This window comes from Prionailurus bengalensis, chromosome C1 (genome assembly GCF_016509475.1).
Source record: "Prionailurus bengalensis isolate Pbe53 chromosome C1, Fcat_Pben_1.1_paternal_pri, whole genome shotgun sequence".
Classification (NCBI taxonomy): domain Eukaryota; kingdom Metazoa; phylum Chordata; class Mammalia; order Carnivora; family Felidae; genus Prionailurus; species Prionailurus bengalensis.
In genome coordinates, this window is record NC_057345.1 from 207,626,722 (window position 1) to 207,643,332 (window position 16,611).

Genomic DNA, 16,611 nt, shown 5'->3' on the forward strand with positions numbered 1-16,611 from the left:
TTTAGAAATTAGAACACAAAGGATGACATTTAACTTTTTAAAATCTATTTATTTTTTATTTTTATTTGAGAGAGAGAGAGAGAGAGAGAGAGAGCAAGCAGTGAAGGAGGAGAGAGAGAGAGAGACAATCTTATGCAGGCCCAACACTCAGAGTGGAGCCTGTTATGGGACTTGATCCCATGACCCTGGGATCATGAACTGAGCTGAAATCAAGAGTCAGACGTTTAACCGACTGAGCCACCCATGCGCCCCAACATTTAATTTGTTTTTATGAGAATATTAATATAGTTTTCAGATACTCCACCTTATTTAAAACTTTGGCTTTTTTTCCTGCCTTATTTTAGCTTTTTTCTTAGTGGGATATATAACCTACTTTGTAAAGCCTGTTAACATACATATGTGTATGTATATGTATGTATGTATGTGTATATACATATATATATATGTATATACACATGTATACATGTATAACATAACTGGAAATTTTATTTATTATTATTTTTTAATGTTTATTATTGAAGGAGAGAGAGCATGAGCTGGGGAGGGGCAGAGAGAGAGGGAGATACAGAATTCAAAGCAGGCTCTAGGCTCTGGGCTGTCAGCACAGAGCCCGATGTGGGGCTCGAACTCACGAACTGTGAGATCATGACCTGAGCCGAAGTTGGACACTCAAGTGACTGAGCCCCCCAGGTGCCCCAAAGCCTGTTAATACTTTTTAAATGATTGCTGCTTAGTCTTCACCTTTTCCAGAGTTATATTAAAAAAAAAAAAAAGCCCTTCTCTTTTTCTGATAAAGATTAGCAAGTAATCTTTTTATTAGTATCTTTCCAGAAATATTTTAATTAGATATTTGAATTTTATTTTTTTTAATTTAGCATTTTTTTTTCATTCATTCATTCATTGTAGACAGCACGCAGTTGGGGGAGAAGGTCAGAGACAGTGAGCAGAATCTTAAGCAGACTCCATGCTCAGCACGGAGCCTGGAGCCCGACACGTGGCTGGACCCCATGACCGTGGGATTGTGACCTGAGCCGAAATCAAGAGACACTCAACCAACTGAGCCTCCCAGGCGTGCCCCATTAATTTAGCAGACATCTTAAAAACAATAAACACTTCAGAATCCAGTGAAATTTTTAAAAAGAGTTAGGTCATTCAAATATGTACACATTTCTAATGAAAAGCAAAAAATAATTTGCTTTTTTAACAAATTTTTTTAAAGTTTATTTTTGAGAGAGAGAGAGAGCACGGGCAGGGGAGGGGCAGAGAGAGGGACACAGAATCGGAAGCAGGCTCCAGGCTCTGAGCTGTCAGCACAGAGCCCGATGTGGGGCTCGAACCCACAAACCGCGAGATCAAGACTTGAGCCGAAGTCGGATGCTTAACCAACTGCACCTGGGTGGCTCCGTTGGTTAAGCATCTGACTTCGGCTCAGGTCTTCATCTCCCTGTTCGTGGGTTCGAGCCCCACATCGGGCTCTGTGCTGACAGCTCAGAGCCTGGAGCCTGCTTCTGATTCTGTGTCCCCCTCTCTTTCTGGCCCTCCCCTGCTCACACTCTGTCTCTCAAAAATAAACTAAATGTTAATGCTAAATTAAAAGCATTGTGTTAAGATCCAACAGGATTATTTAGTATTAATATATATATTATAGAATATAAAACTAATTGCTCTGGCCATAAGCAAGGGTTTGCCATCACTATACAAAGTTAAACCTGACAATTTTGAATTCAAACATTACTTGAAAAGTTAAGAGAAAAGTCATTATGTTCTTTACTTGGTGGTTGAACTTACAAGAGTTAGGATTTAAGTAGTGGGTCAGAGAATCTCCCGAATGGGTGGTGTGGCCTTGGGTGAGCCTGACTCTCAGAGTCAGGAGATCACTTTGGAAAATCCCACTCAGCTTTAAAATCCTGCGATTCTCTGCTTATTTATTTTTATTTTTATTTGTTGCAAGGTTTATTTTTCGAAAAGTTCGAGGCTTGCTGGGTGGAAACATTCGGCTTCTGTTGTGTGGAGGCGCTCCACTTTCTGCAACCACACAGCGGTTCATGAACATCTGTTTCTGCTGTCCCGTGGGGCAGGGGTACGGACTCACCGAATCTTCTGGTGCAGGAACGATTACGGAAGGTTGGTGTTATCAATGCCTGGTGTGGCCGGCAGAGGCTGGGGTGCAGCTCCAGGCACCGTGTGGTGGTGGTTGTTTTGGGCAGTGTATCCGATGAGAGCGGTTCAGGTATCTGTGTACAGGATGATCGTGATTATTGATACGGTATTCAGACTGTATCAGCTACACCTAGTAGTCAGCAGTTGAAGGAATTTTTCCTGTTAGACTACAACGTGTCCTTTAAAAGCTACTTAGCGTTCTGGAAAGGAAGTTGTAGTAACAAGCATTGTCTTTATTATATACATTTATTTTCTTATATCAGGCAAGAAGTTTCTTTTTGTGTAGAAAAATTGCCATGTTTTGTAGAGTTGTTTAGGTGTGTATATTAAGGCTTAAACTCAGAAGTGGTTTATGGGCGTGGTCTGTGTGAGAGGGAAACTAGATTCAGTTCTAGAAAATATAATTTCCAGGGTAATTTCTGTGTCCTGGTGATGTGGTTGAAGAGGTGATCCACTATCCAAGTAGGTGATGAATCCCAAAGTGCTTTATGTGTCTGTCCCTTTTATGGAGGGAAGTTACTTTGCTTCTCACTACTAGCAAAAGCTGCTTTGCATTTTCTAGGTACTCACAGATACTCAAGCTTTTAACTGATCATTTTCCCCTACTTAGCTGAGTTGTTTCAGTGGTCCATTCTTATGGCAGGTTTATCTGGCATTACTTCTGTATTTTCCTGTTTTCAGTGATATTTTCTGTATTTTGGAAGCTACTTCTAAGTCTCATTTTGCAGGAAATAAACAAGCAACCTTAAAGATGTGCATATATGCTTCCTTTCTTCTGAGGATCCTTACGTCTTCTGTTTTTAAGATTCACGTTGAATGTGATTAATTGGTTACAGTTTATGGTGTAAAGAAAACAACCTGTAAAGTATTAAAGATAAGCCTTTTATTTCTGATATTTGCCCCTGAGAAGGGCACATAACACAGTAGCAATTCACAGTAATGGTGTGTGCTTTTCCCAGATCCTTGCAAGCCAACCTTGATCTCCAGACTGATCTCTGAACTCTCACTGCATGAGTTTAAACAGATGATAGCGTATGCTGATTCGGGGAAGCTCTCTCTGAAATAGTGATGGGTGGGAGGGAGAAGGTAGGAGAGGTTATTTGTACTACAAAGCCATCAGGTCTAATGAGAAAGCAGAATAGGTGTAAACCATCGTGAGCCATCATCCTTTACAGAGCGGGGCTCTAGACTCAGGAAGCAGACAGCCACTGCGGGGAGTGGAGTGAGCCCCGAGGTAAGAGAATACACGATGGGTGTAAGGAAGGAGTCTGGGGGACCTGGATCAGGCGTGGCCATCTCAAGGGGCCACACTTGCTGCTGGGGATGTGGACCCTGTTTCTCCTGGAGATCCCACACTTCTGTGTAAAATGTCCTGGATTTTCAAATGTCCATAACCAGTTCAGAATCAAAACACAGAACAAGGCCACACGGCTTGTGGTTTACCAGTTCGTGACTCCTGCTTTTAAAGAGTCCCTGGGGATGTGAAAGCTTTGGGATAAGTCATCACTTTTGGTAATTCAGAAAAATGAAACTGTTTATTTACCACTCTAGTCAAATACTTTTTTTTTTTTTCATTTGTGTCTTTAGTATGGGACTACAATACTGGCCGAGTGGGAGCACCATTAGTTTGCTGTGAAATCAAACTGAAGAACTGGGAGGAAGGTAAATAGTCTGTTGTCCCCACCACAGAGCGTTCGCTGGTGTCATTTTCGACTTTAAAATGGGAATTGTGCTTCATTTTCGTCCTTATTCTAGAATATAAAATTATCCACAAATGCTCGTGTCTTTTGTGATAGAACTGCTCTATCGGGATCCATGCAAATGCGTTTCTTTTTCTTGTTTCAAGGATGATTCTGAAGAAATAGAATTGTTTTCATTTTGCTTATTGTCTTACTGCATAAATGCAAATAAGAATTATAGCAAAAACTTGAGAAATCTGCTTAATGAATAATGTCCATAAATTAGGAATGATCATAAGTGTATTGTATGGAAGCAAAATCATGAAGTGTAGTCTATGAAACGGAAGATTTGTACATTTTTTTTCTTTCTTTTCCCCTGAAGACTTCAATCTAGAGTCATCAGAAGGAAAGTTTTACTGTAATTTCATAAAAATCTGTTGCTTATACCATTTAAATACTAATCACTTTTTATTTTTTATTTATTAAAAAAAATTTTTTTCAATGTTTATTTATTTATTTTTTTCAACGTTTATTTATTTTTGGGACAGAGAGAGACAGAGCATGAACGGGGGAGGGGCAGAGAGAGAGGGAGACACAGAATCAGAAATAGGCTCCAGGCTCTGAGCCATCAGCCCAGAGCCCGACGCGGGGCTCGAACTCACGGGCCGCAAGATCGTGACCTGGCTGAAGTCGGACGCTTAACCGACTGCGCCACCCAGGCGCCCCTCAATGTTTATTTTTGACAGAGAGAGAGAGACAGAGCATGAGCAGGGGAGGGACAGAGAGACAGGGAGACTCACAATCCGAAGCAGGCTCCAGGCTGTCAGCACAGAGCCCTATGTGGGTCTTGAACTCACGAACTGTGAGATCGTGACCTGAGCCAAAGTTGAATGCTTAACCGACAGAGCCACCCAGGCACCCCAATACTAGTCACTTTTTAAAAAAATTATTTGTTTAAGTTAATGTGTATACATTTTCACTGATCGGATTAGATGCACTTTTCTTTTATTCACAGTAAAGATTCTGAGGGTTAGATGCCATTATCCAATTATCTTTTAGCAGAATTAGTGAAAATGTTCAATAAATTTAAACTTGGAATCATTCTGAAATTATCTGTAAGGCATAAATTTTTTTTTTTTCAACGTTTATTTATTTTGGGGACAGAGAGAGACAGAGCATGAACGGGGGAGGGGCAGAGAGAGAGGGAGACACAGAATCGGAAACAGGCTCTAGGCTCTGAGCCGTCAGCCCAGAGCCCGACGTGGGGCTCGAACTCACGGACCGCGAGATCGTGACCTGGCTGAAGTCGGACGCTTAACCGACTGCGCCACCCAGGCGCCCCAGGCATAAATCTTTTAAATACAGTGTAATTTTGATTTTATACAGAGAGGTATTTATTAAATATGTGATTTAATACTTTCATCAGATGTATAAGAATCTCTACAGAATCCCTAAAGGATTTACCTGTGTAGTCTAGGTAATTATTTAATACCGCAAGTGTTGGATTTTTCGGTGTAATTTTTTTTCTTGGACTGGTGGTTTTAAGTGCAGAAGTGCTTATGGTTAAGCAACTGAAAATTTGTACCTAGTTCTGTATTAGTGGGTTTTGCTCATTCATGCTGTCTGCCTTACTTCTTTTGGGAAACTCTTTGGATTGAAATCAGATGTTCCCCATTTAGACACTCATAGTTTCAAGTTTTCACATGATGGGCATGGGGATAAAAATGTTGAATTAACTCTAAATTATTTGTGTTTTCTAGGTGGATACTTTAATACCGATAAACCACACCCCAGGGGTGAAATTCTTATTGGCGGTCAAAATGTGACAATGGGATACTACAAAAATGAAGCAAAAACAAAAGCTGATTTCTTTGAAGATGAAAATGGACAGAGGTGGCTCTGTACTGGAGATGTTGGGGAGTTTGACCCTGATGGTTGTTTAAAGATTATTGGTGAGCTATCTCATTTCCCCCCCCCCCCCCCCGATAGTGGACGTTTTGGAAATAGTTTTACAAAAGAGATAACTGTTTATTTAGGGAAGCTGTTCAATAATATAAGAATGTATCTTTCTGCAGTGTTGATACGGTCTATTGTATCATCCCTGGAATATAAAATTTTATACTAGGGACTGTGTGGGAGTTTTAAGGTTTGACATTTTAGAGGGTCTCAGTCTGTTCAATAGCAGTGGTATTTTGAATTATTAGATAACCCTCAAAGAATCAAATTCTTAGTAGGAAATATTTATTTTTTGTGCATTCTTTGCTGTTTAGAGGTTGTTGGACAGGGCTCTCTCCTGTTGGAATGGCGTCGTGGCCTTGCCTGTGAGGAAGGCCTGGCAGTTCGAGTATTGACCCCCCCCCCCCCCGCCGGGGCAAAAAATAGCTCCCCGTCTTCCCTCTTACATTCTTTTTCTCTTAATAGCATTTCTGTTCCAGTCATGCTACCTAGAAACCCGGGAGGAGATGAGACTCTTCAGTCAACTCCTCGTATCTTGCCCACACCCTACTGATGTGTCATGTGAAACACGCCTCAAGACCATTCTCTTCGTTCTCTGTGCCCTCTTCCCATGATCAGGCTTACACCTTCTGTCACCTCGTTGTAAGAAACTCCTCTCTGTTGACGTTGACATCCCTCTTGAAACACACCCTCTCACACACACACACACATACCGTGTGATTCCTCAGCACTGATCTCACTGGGCCACATTGCTGCTAGGGGCTCAGTACGGTGTACCTCTGTTAGCGGAGCCCCAGTTCGCCTCCACCTGCATCACTGGCTGCGTCCGCCCCGTCTGTGTTCTTTACCAGTGCTCTTCTACTTGGTGACCGTCCGGTCTTCCCTCAGGACTCCGCTCAGGCCTCACTTGTAGGCATTCTTTCCAAAGCAGCAGGTTCGGGAGGCTTGACACTTCACCACTGCCATACTGTCCTGACGTGATGTGTCCCTGCTCACGCTGCTCTCCAGACGGTGTGTGAGCCTTCAGATGGCGCTGAGAAGTCTTTACCTTCCTGGTGTTAACTGGTCCCAGACACACGCCTGTTCGGCAGAACGTACCTGAGGCCCTGATGACGGGGTCCCTTGTCAGAAGCTGATTTTCTTTTTTGGAAGAGTTTATTTAAAGCTACAAACATTAGGGTCTAATTTTACTATGTACCTTTAATTTTAGCGTAACTACTGTAATGACCTTAATTGATAGCACATGACTTCGGGAATGGCCAGTATTCATAGGTATGACTGTTACTATCTCTCTTGTGCTCCCCTCCCCAGATCGTAAAAAGGACCTTGTGAAACTCCAGGCAGGAGAATATGTTTCTCTTGGGAAGGTAGAGGCAGCTTTGAAGAATCTCTCACTCATAGATAACATTTGTGCATACGCAAACAGGTAAGAAAGTAGAACTCCTGCTACTTTTGCTCAAAACGTTTGTGTGCCTTTGGCATTTCCTTCCTCGATGAATCTTCTTTGCCAGATTATACTAAGAACTCTCCTTTCTTATCTGTTGTCTCTGGGAAAGGCCTCTTCTCAGCGCAGTGTAGACACTAACTGATTCCTCCCTTGCGGTGCGTCTCCTCCTCGTCTTTCTCTGTGTCCCTGTTTCCTGCTCTGTACCTCACTGCGGTGTCCTGGCTGGTAGGGAGGTGAGGAAAATCACGTCCTCCTTCCTGCCACCTTGGTACCCCCAGCTACCTGTCCCCGGCACAGGGAAGCTTTCCAGAACCAGTCAGAGCAAAGGGGGGTGAAGAAGGAAGTTGGAGGAACAGAGTCATCAAGCCACACTCCGCTCAGCACTTACAATCCTGCTCTAAACCTGGGCCTGCTTGGGACCCGGGCCGGGCCAAGGGCTTCTGCCTTAAGCTATGTTAAGCTGTGGCTGAACACATAGCATCTCTAGTCCGTGATGATAATAGAGGCAGCTGGGAAGGAGAGCTTAAAGTTAAAAATCCCAGAAGTGTATTCTTGGGAAATGTGCCGGAATCTCAGACTGGCACTGCGGTGTTCTGGGGGAAAATTATTCTCCGCTGTTCGCGATCAGCTATTTTGCGGGCAGCCTAGGAACCACACCACAGCAGTTGATAAAGTGGTGATTATGAAAAAATAAAATCTGCTGTCAGAAGAACCAACTTAGAAACTTTAGACATTTTAAAGATTTACTTCATTGAATTATAAATTATTCTGCCCTTTAATTAGCTATGAGGCAACTTCTTTAGCCATGCTACAGTTCTGGGTTTTATGTGTGTGATAGTAATCAGACCGCCCTTCTCTCCCTGGCACACTGCTTGCCATTCCGTAGTGCCATGGGCAGGCCACCTAAGGCTCTGTCACCAAAGGCTCATGATAACAAAAGAAAAAAATACAACCACGTTACTTTGATTTGCTCCCAAATTTCTTTCAACACAACTTTTTTTTTTAATGTTTATTTTTGAGAGCGAGCACAAGTGGGGGAGGGGCAGAGAGAGAGGGAGACACGGAATCTGAAACAGGCTCCAGGCTCCGAGCTGGCAGCACAGAGCCCGATGCGGGGCTCGAACTCACGAACTGCAAGGTCACGACCTGAGCCGAAGTCGGACGACGAACCCACTGAGCCACCCAGACGCCCCATCTTTAGATCTAACTTCAAATTTACATTAGCTTTTATTTTTGTTTAGCCAGTTGATGTGAATGACAAACTTTTTTAAAAGCAGATTTTTCTAATACTTGTAGTTTTCTTTTAAGAGAGGTATCCATGGAACTATTGGTAACAGTTACACATATTTGAAATTTGTCATCAAGTGTCAGATTAAGGTGTGCTTAGCAGTGAGCTCTGTCAGAGCCTGGAGCCCATGGCGAACCAGGCAGTCGCGGTGGCCGTTGCTTGAAACGAGTGGGCTGGTACCAAACACGCCTCGTGTGCGTCCTTTCGACTAGTCCCGGGCCGATGGCGGCCGCGTCTGTGTCGTTGGTGAGCACGGGGCCTCAGCCACGTTGTGCTTCGTGTATCGCAGTTACCACTCCTACGTCATTGGGTTCGTCGTGCCAAATCAAAAGGAACTAACGGAACTCGCCCGGAAGAAGGGACTTGAGGGGACGTGGGAGGAGCTGTGCAACAGCTGTGAAATGGAGAACGAGGTGCTCAAAGTGCTTTCCGAAGCTGCCGTTTCAGGTGAGTGAGTGGTAGCCGGGCCCTGAGGCCTGAGAGGAGAGAGCGCTTGAATTTATCACGTAGGCTCTCGTGTCACGGGCCCGGTGACGCCGATTCCTGGTGTTTCCCTGCCGTTGGGTGGAGGCACCTGCTGGTCAGGCCTGCATCCGGGCGCGTCCACAGGGCTCGCGTCACCTGCTCCCGTGGCTCATGTGCATGAGTCGGAATGTCCTGGCCTCTGCAGCTTCTGTCTTCTGGGTTGGCCCTCGCTCTCTTACCTCAGCTGTTTCCTGGCCACCCTGGCCCACCCTGAACTGTCCAAGGCTCTCTTCTTGCATTTTCTACACTGTTGGTGTGCTGGGAGCTGCTGATACGGATAGGTCCTGTACCGTGTGTGTGTGTCTGTGTGTGTGTGTGTGTGTTGGGGGGCTGCAACGAGACTGGGACATCTGGGTTGTTCTGCTTTGGGTTGGTAATGAATAATGCTGCTCTGAGCATTCAGGTGCAGGTTTTGTGTGGCCGTGCTCCCGTCTGGGAAGATACATCGGGGTGGAGTTGCTAGGCCTGTGTTAACTTTATGTTGAACCTTTTGAGGAAGTACCAGACTGTTTACCAGAATACTTTTTTCCAAGTATTTCCCAAACTGTTTTCTAAAATGGTGACATCCTCTCACCATTCCCATCAGTGTCGGTTTCCGGTTTCCCCACAGCCTCGCAACGCTTGTTAGTTACTGTTCATCCTTTGGCTTCTAGCCATCCTACTGGGTATGAAGTATGGGGTCTTGTGGTTTTGATTTATATTTTCCTGGTGGCTAATGATGTTGAGCATCTTTTCTTGTATTTCGTAGCCATTGTATATCTTCTAGAGAAATATCTATTCAGATCCTTTGCCCATTTAAAAAAATTTTTTTTTAAGTTTATTTATTCTTGAGAGAGAGAGACAGAGCATGAGTGGGGGAGGGACAGAGAGAGAGGAGGAGACACAGAATCCAAAGCAGGCTCCAGGCTCCGCCCTGTCAGCACAGAGCCCGACTCGGGGCTTGAACTCACAAACTGCGAGATCATGACCTGAGCCGAAGCTGGACTTTGCCCATTTTTTAAATAGGATTGCCTTTTTATTATTGAGTTGTACAGGTTCTTTATATATTCCAGACACGACGCTGTAACCTGATAAGAAATTTGTAAATATTTTTTCCCATTCTGTGGGCTGTATTTTTACTTTTTTTAATGTTAATTTATTTTGAGAGAGAGACAGAGACAGAGAAAACAAGTGGAGGAGGGGCAGAGAGAGGGAGACAGAGAATCCAAAGCAGGCTCCAGGCTCTGAGCTGTCAGCACAGAGCCCGACGTGGGGCTTCAACCCACAAATTGTGAGATCATGACCTGAGCCGAAATCAAGAGTAGGACGCTCAAGGGACTGAGCTACCCAGGCATCCGTCCCTGTGTTTTTACTTTCTTTCATGGTATCCTTTGAAGTAGAAGAGCTTTAATGTTGAAGGATACAGTTTCCCCCCTTCTGTTGCTTGTGCTTCTGGTGCCACATGTGAGAAACCACTGCCCAACTCAAATGACAGTCCCGTGTTTCATTCTAAGAGCTTTAGTTTCAGCTCTTACTTTTAGCTCTTACTGGATCCACCTGAGTTCATTTTTATGTGATGTGAAGAAGGGATCCAACCTCATTCTTAAGTAAAATGCTCTGTCTTCTGAATTAGTAGGTTATGGAGACGGAGACTTACTGTGCAGACTTGGTTTCTGAGATCTTTGGGGGCCGACTAGGCAAAGCTGGGAATCCATAAGGGCAGACTGCCTCAGCTCTGCTCCTACGGCCTTTCAGTGGACCGAACTGGACCCACTGTTTATCTGGGACAGTTTTCCTCCCATAAAGCAGACTGATTATGGACTTAATCATATGTACAAAATATCTTCAACCCGTAGACTAGTGTTCAGCTGAATAACTGGGAACTCGGATGTAGCCCGGTCGATACATAAAATGGACCTTCCCAGTCCGCGACTTGTCAGCCTGGCCCCCGTGTACATCTCCTTAGAGCTTAGTTGATTTCTAAGCAAGGACAGTAACAAAGAGCCCCCCTGATGTGCTACGTCCGCCCTGCACACAACTGAAAACACATCAGCCTTTTCTGCAGAAGAGGGTACATACTGTGTGAGAGATTTTTACTCTTCTTGTCTTCTGTGATATCCTGTCACTTAAATTTTTTTAATGTTTTTACTTATTTTTGAGAGAGAGAGAGAGACAGAGCACGAGCGGGGGAGGGGCGGAGAGAGAGGGAGACAGAATCCCAAGCAGGCTCCAGGCTCCGAGCCGTCAGCACAGAGCCCGACACGGGGTCTGAACCCACAAACCACAAGATTGTGACTTGAGCCGAAGTGGGACGCTCAACCGACTGAGTCACCCAGGGGCCCCTCCTGTAACTTAAATACAGTGATGCAAAGTTTTTTAATGTCTGTTATGACAGAGAATAAGAAGGGAGGAAATAGAAATAGTTGCTTTGACATATGTGCAGACACAAGATAAGAAGGGACTGTTCCCATCCCAGCGCCCGTTCCTCCGACGGGTCACGTAGCTGTAGCTGCATTCATTTTCCTGAGTGGAGGCTGTCACTACACGTGACATAATCTCGAGTCAAGGCACGGAGTCCAGTACCGAGCATTTCGAGATTGGAAACCTTAAACGTGGTCTCCATGTGTGCTTTTTAGTCTCTCCCACATCTCCGGAGTGCCAGACTCCTCTGCCCCTTGAGTCCTGAGGTCCGGGCCCGGCTGCTTTTGCTGACACTGGTTTTCCCTCTAGCAAAGCACTCTTGAAATGGTTGGGTGTTTTTTTTTTTTACTTCAAAGTTGTTTTTTTTTAAGTTTATTTATTCATTTTGACAGAGAGAGAGAGAGAGAGAGAGCAAACAGAGGAGGGACAGAGAGAGAGGGAGAGAGAACCCCAGGCAGGTTCTGCCCTGTTAGCGCAGAGCCTGATGTGGGGCTTGAACTCAGACTGCGAGATCATGACCTAAGCTGAAATTAAGAGTCGGACACTTCACTGACTGAGCCACCCAAGTGCCCCACTGTTGTAGGACGTTTACCTCCATGCCCGAGGTTCGTTGTCCCGCTGCTTTGAAGAATGAAGAAGTGGGCACTGAATGAGCAGCAGGAGGAAGCTGACTGCGGGTAAGGTCAGAAAGGAAGAATGGTAGGAAAGCCGCCTTTACAGAGAGGACATTGGAAAGTGAGTGGCCGTGACTGTAGGCGAGGGTCCTCGTTTTATAAGGTTCCGGTCACCGCCGCCCTCTCAGGTCCTACCCTTGCTGGCTGGATAAGTCAGGATGCTGCGTTGTCCAGTTCTGATTGGCCCGATTCCACCGTGTGAGGGGTGGTCTGTGGGCACATCTTTTCCTTACGGGTCACACCTAAAAGTAAGTCTGCGACTTACTTTTTAGTCAGGTCTTGAGTCAGATTCCTGAGGGGAACCTGAGGGGGAGCCGGTGGGGTCTGTTACATTCTTAAGCGGAACCTTAACGCCTGAGGGGGGTTGCTGTGGTCGGACACTCCCAACGTTGTTCCAGAAGATGTGTTTTCTTCCCTCCCGGGGGACCTCAGGTCCTAATCTTCCCTTCTCTGCCTACTGAATCCTACCCAGCTTCGCCTATTGTACCGCTCCTGAAATAGTTGTAATCTTCCAAAAAGAAAACCTTGGTATGTCAGTGTTTATGTTTACCAGTTAAAATGAATATCTCTTTTGCTCCCAAGGCACTTACCCGTCTTCAATTTAGTGAGCGAGTAAGCGTGTATTTACCTGTTCACCTCTTTATCCTTGTTAGATTGTAATACCACTTGAGAACAGAAACTATCTTTGTATTGAAAAAAATTTTTTTTTCAACGTTTAGTTATTATTGAGAGACAGAGACAGAGCATGAGCAGGGCAGGAGGAGAGAGAGGGGGAGACACAGAATCTGAAGCAGGCTCCAGGCTCCGAGCTGTCGGCACAGAACCCTACACGGGGCTCCAACCCATGAACTGTGAGATCATGACCTGAGCTGTTAGCACAGAGCCCGACCCACAAACTGCAAGATCATGAGCTGAACAGAAGTCGGATGCGTAACTGACTGAGCCACCCACGCACCCTGTTTTTTGTATTTTTTAAAGAGTGCTTAGTAAAGTGCTTTACGTGGTATTTTTTCAATGGATATTTGTTGAACGAATGCTGAAAAATAAACCCTTCTTATTAAAGAAACATATTCCTTCAAAACAACATCTCCCTGTTTTCCCTCCCTTTGCTTTCCCATCCCTCTCTCCCTCTCCAGCCCTCTGCTATTGAGAATCTCCTGGGTATCCAACAGTGTGTTAGGAACACGATAGCGAGCAAGCATTGTGTCCTCATAGCTTCTGCTGAATATGCTGACAAGGTTCAATGACAGGGTCCTCTTTAAACTTTATTAGTTAAAGTGATTATGCTCTTTACAGTAAACTCGAAACAAATAGGTGTGTGACGTTTGCTTTTTTCCTTAATCCTCCATGTTAGGCCCCAGAGGTGTCCGTTTTATGGTTTGGTGTGTCTCCTTCTCGTCCTGAATATCTACCTGTGTAACATTTGTCTAGTATTAAAAAAAACCACCTATTTTTAGCCTAACGATATATTGCTCATATCGTTACATACCCATGCCATATAGATCTAACTCATTTTTAATGACTGGATTATATTCCATTTTATGCCTATCATATTCCATTTTTTGTTTTTGTTTTTGACGTGGGGCTCGATCTCATGATTGTGAGTCGTGAGATCCTGACCTGAGCTGAAATCCGACGGTTAACTGACTGAGCCACCCGGGCGCCCTATGTGCCTGTATCTTAACTTAATCCAACTCATTCTGTTGGCGGTCAGGTAGATTTTTTAAATGGCTTTTTGCTATTACGGTTCTCATACGTATCTATTTTTTGTTTATTTATTTGTACTTCTACTAGCCTTTTTTGAGGCATGGATTATCACGAGCGAGGTTCGTGGGATGTTGGGTGTTCACCAAAGATTGGGGAAGTTACACTGTTCGCTAAGAATCATGATTGCACATTTTTCATGCCTTTGCATTTATGTTTTATTTTTTTCTTTTCCACCGTCCCAGCAAGTCTAGAAAAATTTGAAATTCCAGTAAAAATTCGTTTGAGCCCTGAACCGTGGACCCCCGAAACTGGCCTGGTGACAGACGCCTTCAAGCTGAAACGCAAAGAGCTTAAAACACATTACCAGGCGGACATTGAGCGGATGTACGGAAGAAAGTAGTTCTCCTCTCTCAGCACGGTTTGCTACAGGGAGCTCAGATCAAATAGGAAAATACTTGAAGTGCGTGTCTCCAGCTGTGAGGCAAACCCCATTCTTCGTATTAAAGCCTAAACTGTTACTTCTCATGACGTCGCCATTTTTACTGACAGGATTAGTAAAACATTAAGACAGCAAACTGGTGTCTGCCTCTTCTTTCTTGCCCCTTTCCAACTTACCACCTAGGACTGCACTTGTCAGCATGAGGACTTTCCGAATCATTTTGGGGAACGGTGATTTTAAAACCTCAAGTTTTTAAACATGATTTATATGTTCTGTATAATGTTGAGTTTGTAACTTTTTAAAGTTTGGATGTATAGAGGGATAAATAGGAAATATAAGAATTGGTTATTTGGGGGGCTTTTTTACTTACAGTATTTAAAAATGCAAGGGTATGGATGTGAAATTATGTAAATTCAGACGCTTATGAATCAAATCATTGTTGAACAAAAGATTTGTTGCTGTGTAATTATTGTCTTGTATGCATTTGAGAGAAATAAATATACCCACGCTTATGTTTTGAGAAATTGAGACCTTGTGAATATATGCCTGGCAGCGTCGTCTTTATGTATTTATTTTTTATTAGGGAAACAATGCAGTTTGGTTGGTGCTGCATGAAACGAAATAGCACTAGGGCTTTAGGTTCAGTAGCAAAGAAGAAAACACGGCAGGTGTAGCACCAGTGGATAATTAGCGTCCAGTAGCCGATGCTCAGAATGTTCGGGGTCTTCTAGGTAGCTTTGAAAATAGGAAGATACCTTAGCTGGGCTTTTTTGTTTTTGTTTTTTTTTTTAAGAGTTGGAAGCAATCCTAGAAATTGGGGTGGAATTTAAAACACAAAGCATAGAAACCTATCGACCATATGTACGCTGAGTTGTCTGTATTTACAGCACATCAATCCTGGGAGATTATTCTGTCCACTTCTGGACTTTGAGTCGAGATGTGTAATCCTGTCTCATTGCAAAATTAGGATGTTTCTCCTCTTGATAGTTTGCACTGGTTTGTGTGTGTGTGTGTGTGTGTCTGTTGGCAGCTTATTGAAAAAGCACCTTACCCTTCCTGTGAAACAGAAACTGAGAACATGTAGAATGCTTCTGATACTGGCATTCTGACTAAGATACAGGAGAATTTAATTCACTTTATACCGAGGTGACTTAAGATTTAATTTGTAGGTGTTTATGTTACTGTAGGAGTTATTTATGATTCCAAAAACAGTGCTTGTATGATAACATAGTCTTTTCGTGTGTGTTGCTTGCCTAGTGTTATTTGAGCATTTATCAAGAGTCATATTGCACCAACGAAGGAAGAGGTGTTCAAGACAAAAAAAACCATAGGTACCATGTTTTTGTTTTTTTTTTTTTAATGTTATATTGGTTATTTTCTTGTTTCTCAGTTACTTTAGGCATCAAAGACAAAGAAAAAAGAAGAAAAAGTTCTGAATGTAGATCTGTGTAGCATAGTGGGAGTGTTGAGACCCAGGGCCATGTAGCTTTTGGTCACGTCACATACACGTCATGTTTGGAGATACTGCAATATGGTGTTGTGTTTTGAACTTTTTTCTTGTATTTGTGTCTATTTGTGTTATGTTTGGAGTGCATTTCTCCTTGTCATAGTTTAAATTTTCATAAAGTTTGGGAAAATTGCCAAGAAGTTAAACCATGAAAGAAATGAAATGGAACATAGCAGGATGTTGGGAATCTAAAAATGAAAGCCAGGGTGGGTGGAGAATTTGTTTCTGATGCTTGATCTTTAGTATTATTATTTGCTTTCAAATGACTTGAAGTTGTATTTAGAAAAAAAGGTTCAGTGCTTCAAAGGAGAGAGAACAATATAATTGTGACTTGAAACAGCTTCAGGTGACTGTGCAGCTTACCCCTGATTCAGAATAAAAGTTGTTTCTTTTCGGAAGCATCGATGAAGGCTGGTTTAATCTGCATCTACTCCCGTTTTTCTTCCATTTTTTATGATTCCTTTGAATCCTAAAATCCCAGATGCCGGGTGTCATGCCACAGCAGAATGTGAAATTAAGTGAGGAGAATCCACTTTCAAACAAATGACTCTGTGAAATATTTTAAAAATGATATATTTTAATATCACCCTTTCAAAAAGAACCAGTTGGTGTAAAAACCAAACAGAAACCCAACAACGAAAATTTTGTTATAGAAAATACCGGCTTAGCCAAAAGATGCCTGGGGAGAAAAACTTTGAAGAATTTCAAAATAAGTTGCTAACTCCAATACATCTGAAAATAGACCATAGACCCTCAAAGAATGATTCCAAAGAGCTTGTTTTCTGGAAGGAAGTTACAACAGAATTCTTCAGCCTTTCCTGTTACAGTA

General features: G+C 43.3%; 1 protein-coding gene across 5 annotated transcripts in view; it reads left to right on the forward strand.

Moving 5' to 3' along the window:
• ACSL3 (acyl-CoA synthetase long chain family member 3) overlaps nt 1-16,180 on the forward strand; it is a 75,282-nt gene extending 59,102 nt beyond the window's left edge. For all 5 annotated transcript variants that reach the window (XM_043577973.1, XM_043577970.1, XM_043577972.1 and 2 more), the window contains 6 exons: nt 1,952-2,124; nt 3,748-3,822; nt 5,600-5,791; nt 7,107-7,221; nt 8,820-8,977; nt 14,079-16,180. In XM_043577973.1, coding sequence (XP_043433908.1) covers nt 1,952-2,124; nt 3,748-3,822; nt 5,600-5,791; nt 7,107-7,221; nt 8,820-8,977; nt 14,079-14,236 — 871 coding nt within the window. In that variant the 3' untranslated portion in view covers nt 14,237-16,180. The remainder of the gene's footprint in view (nt 1-1,951; nt 2,125-3,747; nt 3,823-5,599; nt 5,792-7,106; nt 7,222-8,819; nt 8,978-14,078) is intronic.
• Nucleotides 16,181-16,611: the final 431 nt, after the last annotated feature.